General features: G+C 43.5%; 1 protein-coding gene across 1 annotated transcript in view; it reads left to right on the forward strand.

Annotated features, from left to right (window-relative positions):
- The window catches only part of Pstpip2 (proline-serine-threonine phosphatase interacting protein 2), a 71034-nt gene that overhangs the window by 55665 nt on the left and 3646 nt on the right, over positions 1 to 11723 (forward strand). The window contains exons 8-14 of the mRNA XM_050151695.1: positions 3966 to 4011; positions 4138 to 4217; positions 5475 to 5573; positions 6702 to 6798; positions 7771 to 7852; positions 9494 to 9528; positions 10948 to 11008. Of these exons, the coding sequence (XP_050007652.1) occupies positions 3966 to 4011; positions 4138 to 4217; positions 5475 to 5573; positions 6702 to 6798; positions 7771 to 7852; positions 9494 to 9528; positions 10948 to 10997 (489 nt within the window). The 3' untranslated portion in view covers positions 10998 to 11008. The remainder of the gene's footprint in view (positions 1 to 3965; positions 4012 to 4137; positions 4218 to 5474; positions 5574 to 6701; positions 6799 to 7770; positions 7853 to 9493; positions 9529 to 10947; positions 11009 to 11723) is intronic.

Below are 11723 nucleotides of genomic sequence, written 5' to 3' on the forward strand. Positions count from 1 at the left end.
TCAGAGATGCGGTTGTGTTGGTTTAAACCAACTAGGGCTTAGGCATGATGTGCAGGTTGTCCTAGTACTCAGAAGGTTGAGGAAGGAGGGTTATGAGGGTTTAATATCAGACTGGACTATGTAGTGAAACCCCATCTCACAAAATTAAAAATAAAGATTACAAAACAACTTAAATTATTATTTTTTAAAAATAGATTTGTATCCCAAGTCTCTGGCAATAACTTCTTTGGCGTCTAATCTTCAGAATGAAAAAAAAAAGCCCTTGAACATTTTCGACGTTGGGGACAACATCAGAGAAGCACATCACTATAGCACAGTGGGTGGAATAAGAGGCTTGGCACTCTTTTTATTTTATTTTTATTTATTTTATTTTATTTCAGTCACGGACTCCTATAATATATTTGACACATATATCATACCTAGTTTGAGTCTAGGTTTTGGTGACAATAAGTTATATTTATATGCATTTTTTCTATCATTTGTATCACGTTTTAGGATATGTACTAAGAATACATGTATTAGCAAGTTTATCATAATTGTAGTGGAATACCTGAGGAAATTCACTCACAAAGACAAAAAGTTTGTTTTGGCTCACTGATCTGGAGGTTTCAGTCTTAGACTGAGCTGCCCCACTCTTTGGGACATTAGCAAGGACTTCACAAAATTTGATGAGAGTAGACCAAACAAAAGATTCACCTCACTATTCAGGAGCCAGAGAAGAGAAGCAGGAAGATATTGGGGTCCCACAATCCTCTTTCAGGACACACTCCCAGTGATCTAAACCCCTCCCCAAACAGATCACATCTTTAGAGTGTCCCTTGAAGACCCTAGAGGTACCTTCTGCATTCAAGTTGCGGTAGTACTTCTTTCAAAAAAATGAATATAAATAAGTCAAATACATATAATTTTATAGTTCTTGATACATATTCCCAAATTGCTTTGCAAAAGTTCTTTTTCAATTTGTGCTATAGCCACTGTTGATGACAGACTATGAATTGTCCTATCTTTCTCCTAAAGCTGTTCTTGGAGGGCTATGGTTATAAAACAAAGTGTAATTATAGAACAAAGAATCCATGGGAAGGTTTGAAAACCCACTTCCCAGACAGCACTCTACTGGCCCAGGAGCAGGGAAGGGATGGAAGGCAATGATGGGCACCAGTGTGTATTTTAACCATGGATACAGAGTGCACATGTGGTGTTGGGATGGAGATGACTCTGCATGTTTGCACAAAAAATGAAAACAGTTCAGAAAAGAACTTTCATTATGAAATGAAGGAAAACTCGTGCATCAAGGTTCAAAGAGGGAAAGCAACTGAGCTGGGATGAATTCTTATAAACTCTGGATGATGTAAAGCAGAAAGTCACACCTTTGGACCTAGAATGAAATAAAAGGGACCGAGTTTCAAATAAGATCAAACTCAAATTGCTTCTCTCTTCCACCTGCTCTCTGCAGGACTTTGATCAATGACTACATTTCTGATCCTTTATTTTCTAATTTTCTAATATGTGGGCCTGGGATGAAACACATCTCAGAGTGGTGGAAGAACTAAATGATATTAAAAATGGTGAAGTAATGCCAGGATGGTGGTACCAGCGAGGGGGTGGGGGTGGGAACATGGGAGGGGATTGACTGAGTAGGGCAACAGATGAGCCCTAACTTTCATGGGAGTAGCTTGCATTTTTCATGCAAATTCAAAAGGTCTGAAACAAGAACAACAACTATTGGTGTTTTAAATCTGGTCACAGCGCCTGTCTCAGAGATTTCTGTGTTTCCTTTGTTTTTAATTTAGAGAGATAGTAGTGGCACAGGCAGAACACTCAATTCAGAATTAGGTATTTTCTCTCACTGTTCTTCAGAAGCTGAAGGACAGTCTCCAAAGGAAAAAGTCATCTTTGCTAGAGCAGACAGCAAGCCATGTGATATGTGCCTCAGAGGAGCTACGTATCTGCTAGGGTCTATGGTGAAGAGAATGGGGACACACCCACTCTCTTCCAGGACACTGATGAACATGCATATTCCAGCACAGTTGCTTTAGCTTGCCTGTGAGGTTCCTAGACATGTAATTCTGCCATCTGGGTTCTGCGGTAAGACACCCTTTCTCCATGGGATTTTTTTTTTTATCACCCAAACCTGCTTACATTTCAATTTACTGTGGCTTACAGCTCCCGCCAATGTGTGTGTCACCATGATTTCTATGTGTTTATTTAGTCTAGAGTTTGCTTAGGTTTTCCCCATGGAAATTCTGGCTTTAGGGCCGTGAGAGTAACTCCCATGAGAGCTGGCTTGCCTGAAGTTTGCTGTAGGTTAATAGCATTGTGCAAGAGGCAACTGATCGATGATGTATCATAAATGAGACAGATCTGTTTTTAATGCTGCAGCACATATCCACATAACACACAGCACATAATTCATTTACTCAGACAGGGTTTTCAGATGCTAAAATCACAGGGCTGTTTAGTTGCTGAGTTGTTCTCTTTTGATCACCCGTCTTCCAGTCTCTCTTCCATTCTCCTCTCTTCACCTTGACTCTAGGCATTGACAAGGGAGCATGTTTGGAGAGAGAAATTAAATGAATTAAGCCTGTCTTGATATGCACTGCTAAAAGGCCTTTGCCATTTCTGCAGAGAAATGCTTATTGTTCAAACATGCTATCTGTGAAAGCAGCATTCTCCTACTGCCCAAGGAGGAGTAAAACCATCTCCCGCCTTCCATTTATTTCTTTATTTTTTTTGCAGTGTTAATGTAAGGAACACATTGCAATCAGCTCACTCAGGAATATGCATAGAGGGATTTCAGAATGTTTTCAATGTAATAAAATTGCACATAAACAGCAGACAGGTATTTATGGAAATTAGGCAGCCTTTCAAATCACTTATCAGAGTGCTTACAGTTCCCATTTCAAGGCAAGTGAAATAATAACGGACATTTGGGGCCTGAACATATTCAGTGCACTAAAGAGCAAAGCTGTCTGTGCCTAAACTGTTTGGCTAAATGGAAGAACCAGAGTTGATTAGGTAGATCCTGCAGTTGCCATTAGTGCCATTTAACCTCAGCAGCCAGTGGCAGACCAGGGACCAGGCAAAGAGAGTTAATGCTCCTAACTATTAAACGGAATCTTCCATGTGGATCCACATGCCACACCGGCAGATTCCAGCCGATTTGGAACGATAAGTCAAGAACAAAATACAAAAATCACAGATATCCTGGACCTTAAATGAAACAGCACAACAGCACAGTTTTGGCTTCTGGAGAGAGAGAGAGGGGGGGGGGNCTCCCCCTCCCCCAATCAAGTCCCTCTCCCTCGTCAGCCCAAAGAGCAATCAGGGTTCCCTGCCCTGTGGGAAGTCCAAGGACCACCCACCTCCATCCAGGTCTAGTAAGGTGTGGCACTCTTTTTAAATGTATTCAAAACTCAGCTCCTGTATTCTTTGCTGACAAAATGCTTCTTGTGGGTGGACTGAAATAATAATATGAATAAATTAAATAATACATTTAGTAATATTCCTGGAGCAGTGGCTCAGCAGTTAATAGCACTGACTGCTCTTCCAGGGGACCTAAGTCCGATTCCCAGAACCCACATGGCAGCTCACAACCATCCCTAACTCCATTCCCAGGGTGTACAATGCCCTCTTCTGGTCTCTTCAGGTGCCAGGCACAGATGTGGTACACAGAATACATGCATGCAAGACACTCATATACACACACACACAAAATATAAAATAAAGTAATAACATATAATCCAAATATAATATTATTCATAGCTCAAGGTAGGGAGATATATCTATAGGAAGACACAGGGTGGTTGTTTTCAGATGCCAAGAAGATGAAAGATTTGCTTCTAAGTGGGACGTATATAGCACTTGGACCAGACCTTACCTCTCCATTGCTATTGCTTTTGCATGTGTTTGGCCATGGACGCCTCAATCAGCTTCTCTTAATCTCTTTCTGGTTTTGGTCCTTGCAGCTTTTTGTGAAACTGGCAACTTCAAAGACCGCAGTAGAGGATTCAGGTGAGGGGAGGGTTGGTTGCGGCTGTTTTCATTGTTGTGAACATGTAGGATTAACGGGCCTCAGACGGAACAGCTACAGTCCAGCATACCTGTCTAGTTTCTAAATCAACTCCCCGTCCATTGTAGATAAAACCTACATGCAGCAGATCAACACGCTGGAGAAGGTCCGAGAAGACTGGCAGAGCGAGCACATTAAGGCCTGCGAGGTAGGTCCTGAGGACTGACTGGAAGCAGTGTGGGACAGAGCACACCTTCCCCTAGAACCTGAGACTCGGCTTTCATGTTAGCCCCTCCTGCTTCATCCAGTCACTGAGCGCGAGGGCGAGTTAGAAATTGAGGATTTAAGTGGAGAATGGAAGGGATTGGAGTAATTTCCTCTAATCCTCATCTTTTTGGCCCCTCCCTCACTCTGACCTCACCATCCAGCTCACTTCCAAAGCGTTAGTCTAATATTTGGTTAGCGCGGGAATGACCCGGCTGCATCAGTTAGTGGCGGACTGAGCGCTGTAGTTCCTCTGAGAGTCATGCCTGTACTTGCTAGGTTCAAAGGGGAATACACAGGACTCTGTAATTTTCTAGAGAAAACTTAAAAGACACAAGAAAGTTCCTCAGCTTTCTGGCACCAGTTGTTAACAGTGTCCCAGGACCAGCAGAACCAGTATTATCCGAGGACTGGGTAGAAATGTGGACTCTCAGTCAGGAACTCTAGGGTGGCAGCTCGAAGGCAGTCTCTGTGAATTCAGGGATTACAATGGCCAATTCACAGCTCTCCTTAAGTGGGAAGCAGCTGCTCCCTGCCCTGCCAAGGTCTTATGATGATCAGCGGGCCTGCCTGTACCCTTCGACAGTCTCCCCACCTCTTGGGCGTGGACATACTCTCTCTTTGTCCCTGTGTCTGTCTCCTCCAGCACGCTGTGCATGCATGCATCGCGCGTGCTGGGAATCAAGCCTAGAACCGCACGCTTGTATATGCTCTACCACTGAGATATGTTCTCAGCCCCAGCCATGTTTTTTGAAGTTGTCTGCAAGTCCCAAGTTCCAGCCTGTCCCAGCCTAAACTTTACTCTCTACACCTGCTTTCTCCTCTCTCACGGTAGTGGGGATGCCCTTGGTGTGAGGTCCAGGGCTTTGTGATTTCTCTTACCTTTGGGAGGTGCCGATGATCAAACCTGGAGCCTTATGCATGCTAGGCAAGCACCGGTCCACTGAGCCGTACCCCAGACCAACTTCAGTGTTATTTTTTTTTAATCTCATTTGTTTGATCTTATTTGATGAAATGAACCTCGTTTGACTTATCTCTACAATTTGATACTGTGGGGCTTTATGCTCACACTAAGCACTTTCTTCTGCGTTACTCTTTAAACTCCACCCATCAATGTATGTTAATAGTGTTCACGTCATAGCCAGTCTAAACGGATGCCCCTTCTTTATGTATGCGTGTACATGTAACTGTTTTTCTGTAGGTGTTTGAGGCTCAAGAATGTGAGCGTATCAACTTCTTCCGGAATGCGTTGTGGTTACATCTGAATCAGCTGTCGCAGCAGTGTGTCACCGATGATGAAGTAAGTGAGAAGCAGTCACAGAAACTCTGTGTGTGAGAGCCACCAGAGCAGCAAGAGCCATGGATGCCTGTTAGTTCACCCTCTCCCCACTTCCTGCTTCCATTTGGGGTACAGAGTGATAAAGATGTGAGCATTGCTGTCGTCTTCCTGACTCCTGGTCCATTTTACCATCGTGACTCTTTGAGAAACTGCGAGTTAGCAGATAAGGAAACCTAAACACCAGAAATGTCACAGATGAATGTGAGTCCCAGAGACAGCTCCAGGGTAGAATGCCATCACTTCCTGTACCAAGTATTAGCAGACTGACTCATGGCAGGCTGATGGTCACCCCAGGGTGAGGATTTGCTTCTGTCTTTCATGGTGCTTATCCAGAATTAACTTGTGCACAGCAAAGGTAACTGGGTCCCCAGATATCAAAGACACCGGACGTGGTTATCACAGCCTTTGCTAAGTAATAGCCCCACTCTCTCTCAGATGGGACATGACTTTAGAATGATCAGATGTCCAGGAAACCCACAGAATCGAATTGAAAGACTTATCCTCAGGTTAAGTAGTTGTGATTGCGTTTGTGGGTGGCCCTGAGACTTAGTCATGGGACTTGGCATATAGTTTTTTTTATTCCATCAATACTTAAAAAAATAACCAGGGTTTTGGCCTGGCCAGAAAGGAATATTTCCTTGCATTTTAATTTTTTTTCATCTAAAAAAGTCAATATCCCAGATGTACTAGAATGGTGCCCTGTGTGAGTCTTGTGCAGGTGGATGCTATAAAATAATTTTACACTAGCTTAGATCTGAGTATAATCAAGGGTTCTTTATTTAGAGGTAGACTCACAGATTATAGTCCTCTGCACAAAAGGGGAACAGGAGCCAAATCCAGCAGCAGAGAGAGCAAGCACAGGCTTTGTGTTGGCATTAATAGTATAAGAGGCCACACCCAAGTGGGCTGGTATCTTAAAGGCTACTGGCTGAAGGAGTTCCCACAACACCCTTGGATTTGGGAATGTCTCCTACTTTCAAAACAAAGTTGCAAAAGAGTTGGCTGCTCATTAACGTTCCTTTTCTATAGAGCGGTGCCTTAATTCTCATCAGTAAACTTCTGCATAATGCTTTATCTTGTGTTGATCAGATGTATGAACAAGTCCGTAAGAGTTTGGAACTGTGCAGCATTGAAAAGGATATTCAATATTTTGTGAACCAGCGGAAAACTGGACATACCCCACCAGGTGAGCTGGGTGGCATGGGGCGCAGCTAAGCAACGGTATCAGTCTTTCTTGTCCTGGGTTACAGAGGATGTAAGATGCTGTATCAGTCAGCTTCGGCTGCTGTAACAAATAGCTGATGTAAACTGACCAATAAGAGAAAAGTTTACTTTTTAATTTTATTTTAATTGATTGATTTTATTGAATGATACATTTTTCTCTGCTCTCCTCCCTTCTTCCCCCCTCCTCTTCTGTCCTCTCCCATGGTCACAATTTATTCAGGAGATCTTGTCTTTTTCTACTTTCCATGTAGATTAGATCCATGTATCTGTCTCTTAGAGTCCCCATTGTTGTCTAGGTTCTCTGGGGTAGTGATTTGTAGGCTGGTTTTCTTTGCTTTATGTCTAAAAGCCACTTATGAGTGAGTCCATGTGATAATTGTCTGAGAAAGGTTTATTTTTAGCTCTAGTTTTTCAAAGCTTTAGTCCAATTGATGCCATTGCTCTCGAGGCTTAGCGAGGCCGCACACTGTGGTAGAGAACAGCCCAGTGGACTGCCCATCTTACAGCCAAGCTGTGACAGAGGAGCAGACCAGGCCATGCCTGCGGTGACCTGTCCTGGTTTGTTCCTACTGGGTTATATTTCTTAAAGGTTCTATTCCTTCTGTTAGTGCTAAGCTGGGGACAAAGTCTCTAACACACAGGCTTTTGGAGATTGTTCTAGGTCTCCCTACCTTTTGTTTGTTTGTTTATTTATTTATTTATTTTGAGGCAGGGTCTCATATTCTAGGCTAATCTTAAACTTGCTGTACAACTGCGGATGACATGGAACTCCAGATCTTTTTGCCTCCACCTCCTGAGAACCAAGGTGGTGACAGACATGTGCACTCAGTGTCTTTTAGCACTGGGTGACGAAGCCAGGGCTTTTTGTAGGCTTGGCAAGTGTTCTACCCCAACCTTTACCTGTTTCTGATGTCATATGTCTTAAAAATTGCAGCACCCATCATGTATGAGAATTTCTACTCTTCTCAGCGGAATGCAGCCCCACAAGGAAAGACTACAGGGCCCAATGTAGCAAGGTAATAACCAACTGCTTTTCGTGTAAAGAAAATATTTTAATAAATTTTTATATTATTAATGTAATGAATTATATTAAGACATTACCTTTTATTTTTAATTGACCAAATTGACATAATTTACCTAGTAATGTAACTTAGTTTTTTGAAATAGCGCTTTTAGAACAAATAATATATAGCTTTTATTAGCTGTGGTTTCCAGGGTTCTATAGCATACTTGAGTATGACTGTTATTACTTGTTTATAAATTCTATGCCTTTCTATGGCTGATAGGAAACAGGAATAAGCACACTATGCTATGCCCTCCTTTGAGTCGGATATGATCTACTAGTTTTTATAGGGCCTATGGGTTAAGAAGGATCCCCCCCCCCCCCCCCCCCCCCCCCCCCTGGTTCCCAGTACCACAATTTCCTGTAACTTCAGCTCCAGGGGCACCTGCCCTCTTCAGCCTCTGACACCTGCATGCATGTGCACACATCCAGCCCCACCACACAACTGAAAATGTGTGTGTATGAGTGTTTGTGTTTATTTGAGACAGGATCTCACTCTGTAGCCCAGACTGGTCTTAAACTCACAGAGATCTTCCTAGTCCAGCTCTCGAGTGCTAAGCATGAGCTATTACACCAGGCTTACATTTTTTTAAATTTATTTTATCTGTGTGTATATGTGTCTGTCTGTGTCGTTACATGCTGTGTGTCTGTGAATGTCCACAGAGGCCTCAAGAGGGTATCATATTCCCTAGAGCTGGAACTACAGGTGATTGTTCTTAGGAGCCGGTGTTGGGTCTCCTCAAAGAGCAGCGAGCACTCTCATTTTTTTTTTGTTTGTTTTTTGTTTTTAGAGACAGGGCTTCTCTGGATGACTTTGGAACCTGTCCTGGAACCCTCTCTGTAGACCAGGCTGACCTTGAACTCACAGAGATCTGCCTACCTCTGCCTCCTAGGATTAAAAGCTTGTGCCACCACTGCCTGGCTTTCAGTGAGCAGTCATAATCACTGATTCATCTACGTAGCCCTGGCTTATATTTTTAAATGATCGGTGTTCACATAGAAAGCTATTGGAGCGTGGTCAGCGGATCTCTCTTTCTATATGGCTGTTTTCCTACTAGACCTGAGCAGAGGTGCCTCAGAGACAGTGTGGCCAGCAGAGCTAAGCCGCTTCCACTGGGCCCATTGCACAGAAAGTATGCTGCTCCTAATATAAAGGGTCTGGAGGGAAAAGAAACCTTTATTTCATGCCAAACCGTGGGGGTGGGGTGGAGTGAGGTCTCATCTGCAAGTTTTCCGTCCAGTTTTAGGAAAAGTGGAGGGTGTTTGGGGGAGAGGTCAATGCACACTGTCAATCGTAAGGACCACTCAAAACCGTTCATCTGACTGAGCAGACAACTCTCGCAGAGTCGAGAGCTGTTTGTGTTTCTCAGTCCATGTACAAAGATTCTGAGATGCGAGGAGATCAACAGCTGAGATGAAAATCCTGTCAGCGGGCCCTGGGCAGAGCTCCATATTCCTGACTCCTGTGCATTCATATGCGCCCGCCCTTTGGGTTTCCGCAAGTCAGGGCTGTAGATTGTTTGCCTTGACTGAGTAGAAAGATAAGAAAATAGTAAGAGTTCACCCGAAAGACTTTGATTTTCATCTCTTCCAGGAGAGGACCTCTCCCAGTTCCTAAACATCTACCAGGTATGCCTCTTGGGATTTCCAGGGCAGATGTTCTTAGATTAAAATAAGAACCAGGCACATCTGACTTGTTGACCTTATGACATGGCTCCATCATCTACAGAGTCCGTACTTGAGACAGAACTGTGCAGTCTAGTTACCACACACAAAAAAAAAGAGATGTGTTTTAAGTAAGTTTCTGAGTCTGTGTCAGGCCACATTCCAAGCTATCCTGGGCTGCGTGTGGCCCACGGGTGGTGGGTTGAGCACTCCTGATAGGGTTGAGTTCCTAAGAGATTGTGCCTGTATTTGAATCTTACTGTAAGACTTCTCACTCTATTATTAATTATAATGTTGCACACGGCCCAACAAGGACTTGTTTTCAGATCATGCTGAGCTCCTTTCCCTCTGCAATACTGTAGAGAGAACACACATACCAACATTTTTTTTTGTCAGTTCTATTTTCTGGTTAATTACAACAGCTTTGAAGAGAGGCACTTTGCCTTCTCCCATCATCTCAAACCCTTAGCGTGGTAGGAGATACATAGCGTGTTTAAAAAGTTATCATTTTGGGCACAAGCCGTTTAAGAAGCTGTATTCACAGGGGATTGAGGGAAGAGTGATTTGGCATCCCAGTAAAAGTTTCAAGACTGTTAAGAATTTTGGGGCCGGTAAGATGGCTCAGAGGGTGCTCGCTGTCAAGGTCAGCAGCCTGAATTCGATGCCCGGACCGCACTTGGTGGAAGGAGAGAACTGACCTTCACCAGTTAACCTTTGACTTCTGTATGTGTGCTGAGCCCTTGAACACATACACAGATATGCATAAAAAATAAGTATCAAAAAATTAAAAAATAGTGATTGATCATATTTAAATAATATTTAAGTTATTTTACTTCTTGCTGCCTTTCATTACCACTTAATAATGAGTGACTTGTTCATTTCTGATGGTGACTTTACCATGGATGCTAATATGGGCGTGGATGAAAAAGAGCAAATTTCTAAAAATGGTTTCTAGAATGTCCTCTGGTTTGTAGTCATGACTATCAACTATGAGATTTGGTGCTCATATTTTGTATTTTGATGTATTTAGTCATTACAGAAAGGCAGTTACCCGAGTCTTGAAGTGGACTGCTTCCATCTACAAAGGGTTAAGTCAGTGGTTCTCAACCTTCCTAACGCCATGACTCTTGAACACAGCTCCTTGTGTCGTGGTGACCCCCAACCATAAAACTATTTTCGGTGCTACTTCACAGCTGTAATTCTGCTACTGTTATGAATCGTAATGTACATATCTGATATGCAGGCTATCTGACTGATAGGGGACCCCTGTGAAAGGATTGTTTGACCCCTGAGGGGATTGTGACCCACGGGTTGAGAAACACTGGGTTTATCAAGCCCATTGATTAGCTGGCTTAATTTTGTCTCGCGTTCTCCTCTTTGCAGAAGACCCAGATTACTCCTTGGTGGAGGACTACACTTTGCTCTATCAGTAGCGCCAGTGGTGGTAAGAGTCTTCTTCTTCTTCTTTATTTATTTATTTATTTATTTATTTATTTTATTTTATTTTATTTTTCGAGACAGGGTTTCTCCGTAGTTTTTGGTTCCTGTCCTGGAACTAGCTCTTGTAGACCAGGCTGGCCTCGAACTCACAGCGATCCGCCTGCCTCTGCCTCCTGAGTGCTGGGATTAAAGGCGTGCGCCACCACCAAGAGTCTTTTAATCCTATTGGTTTGTGTTTCTGAAGCCATGGGATCTTCTTTAAAACTTCACCAAGAGGCAAGCATCCTGGTGGGTGTGGCATCCCTCCCTTCCGGTTTTGCCTGTAGCGCTACAGCTGCAAGCTGATTGGAAAGCTGCTGGGATGAGGCCATTTCCCCTTCGTTTTTCATTACTACGTGGCTCTCTGAATTTGCTTAGCCCTTTTTGCAGCTTTTACACACCTACATTTCAGCACTCCAGAAGCAAAACACACATGGTTCTCAGTCTTTCACGTATTCCTTACTCCCTGAAAGGGGAGAGGTCAGTGAAAACCACATCAGTGTTGTCATGCTCACCAAACCCAGGAGGATCATGGGAGTCAGCCTGTACCAGGTCACGGGTTGTCATTAGTCGAACCAGCACCTCACAAGAATTCTTGGAGGAGAACTCGGCACTGCTAACCAGCCAGAGCTACAGAGGTGACCACACAGTGTCTGGTTCTCTGGGCCCTCAGACAGTTG

The sequence above is a fragment of the Alexandromys fortis genome, unplaced genomic scaffold (genome assembly GCF_014885135.2).
Source record: "Alexandromys fortis isolate MF-2015 unplaced genomic scaffold, M_Fortis_MF-2015_v1.1 scaffold_71, whole genome shotgun sequence".
In the NCBI taxonomy this organism is placed as follows: Eukaryota; Metazoa; Chordata; class Mammalia; order Rodentia; family Cricetidae; genus Alexandromys; species Alexandromys fortis.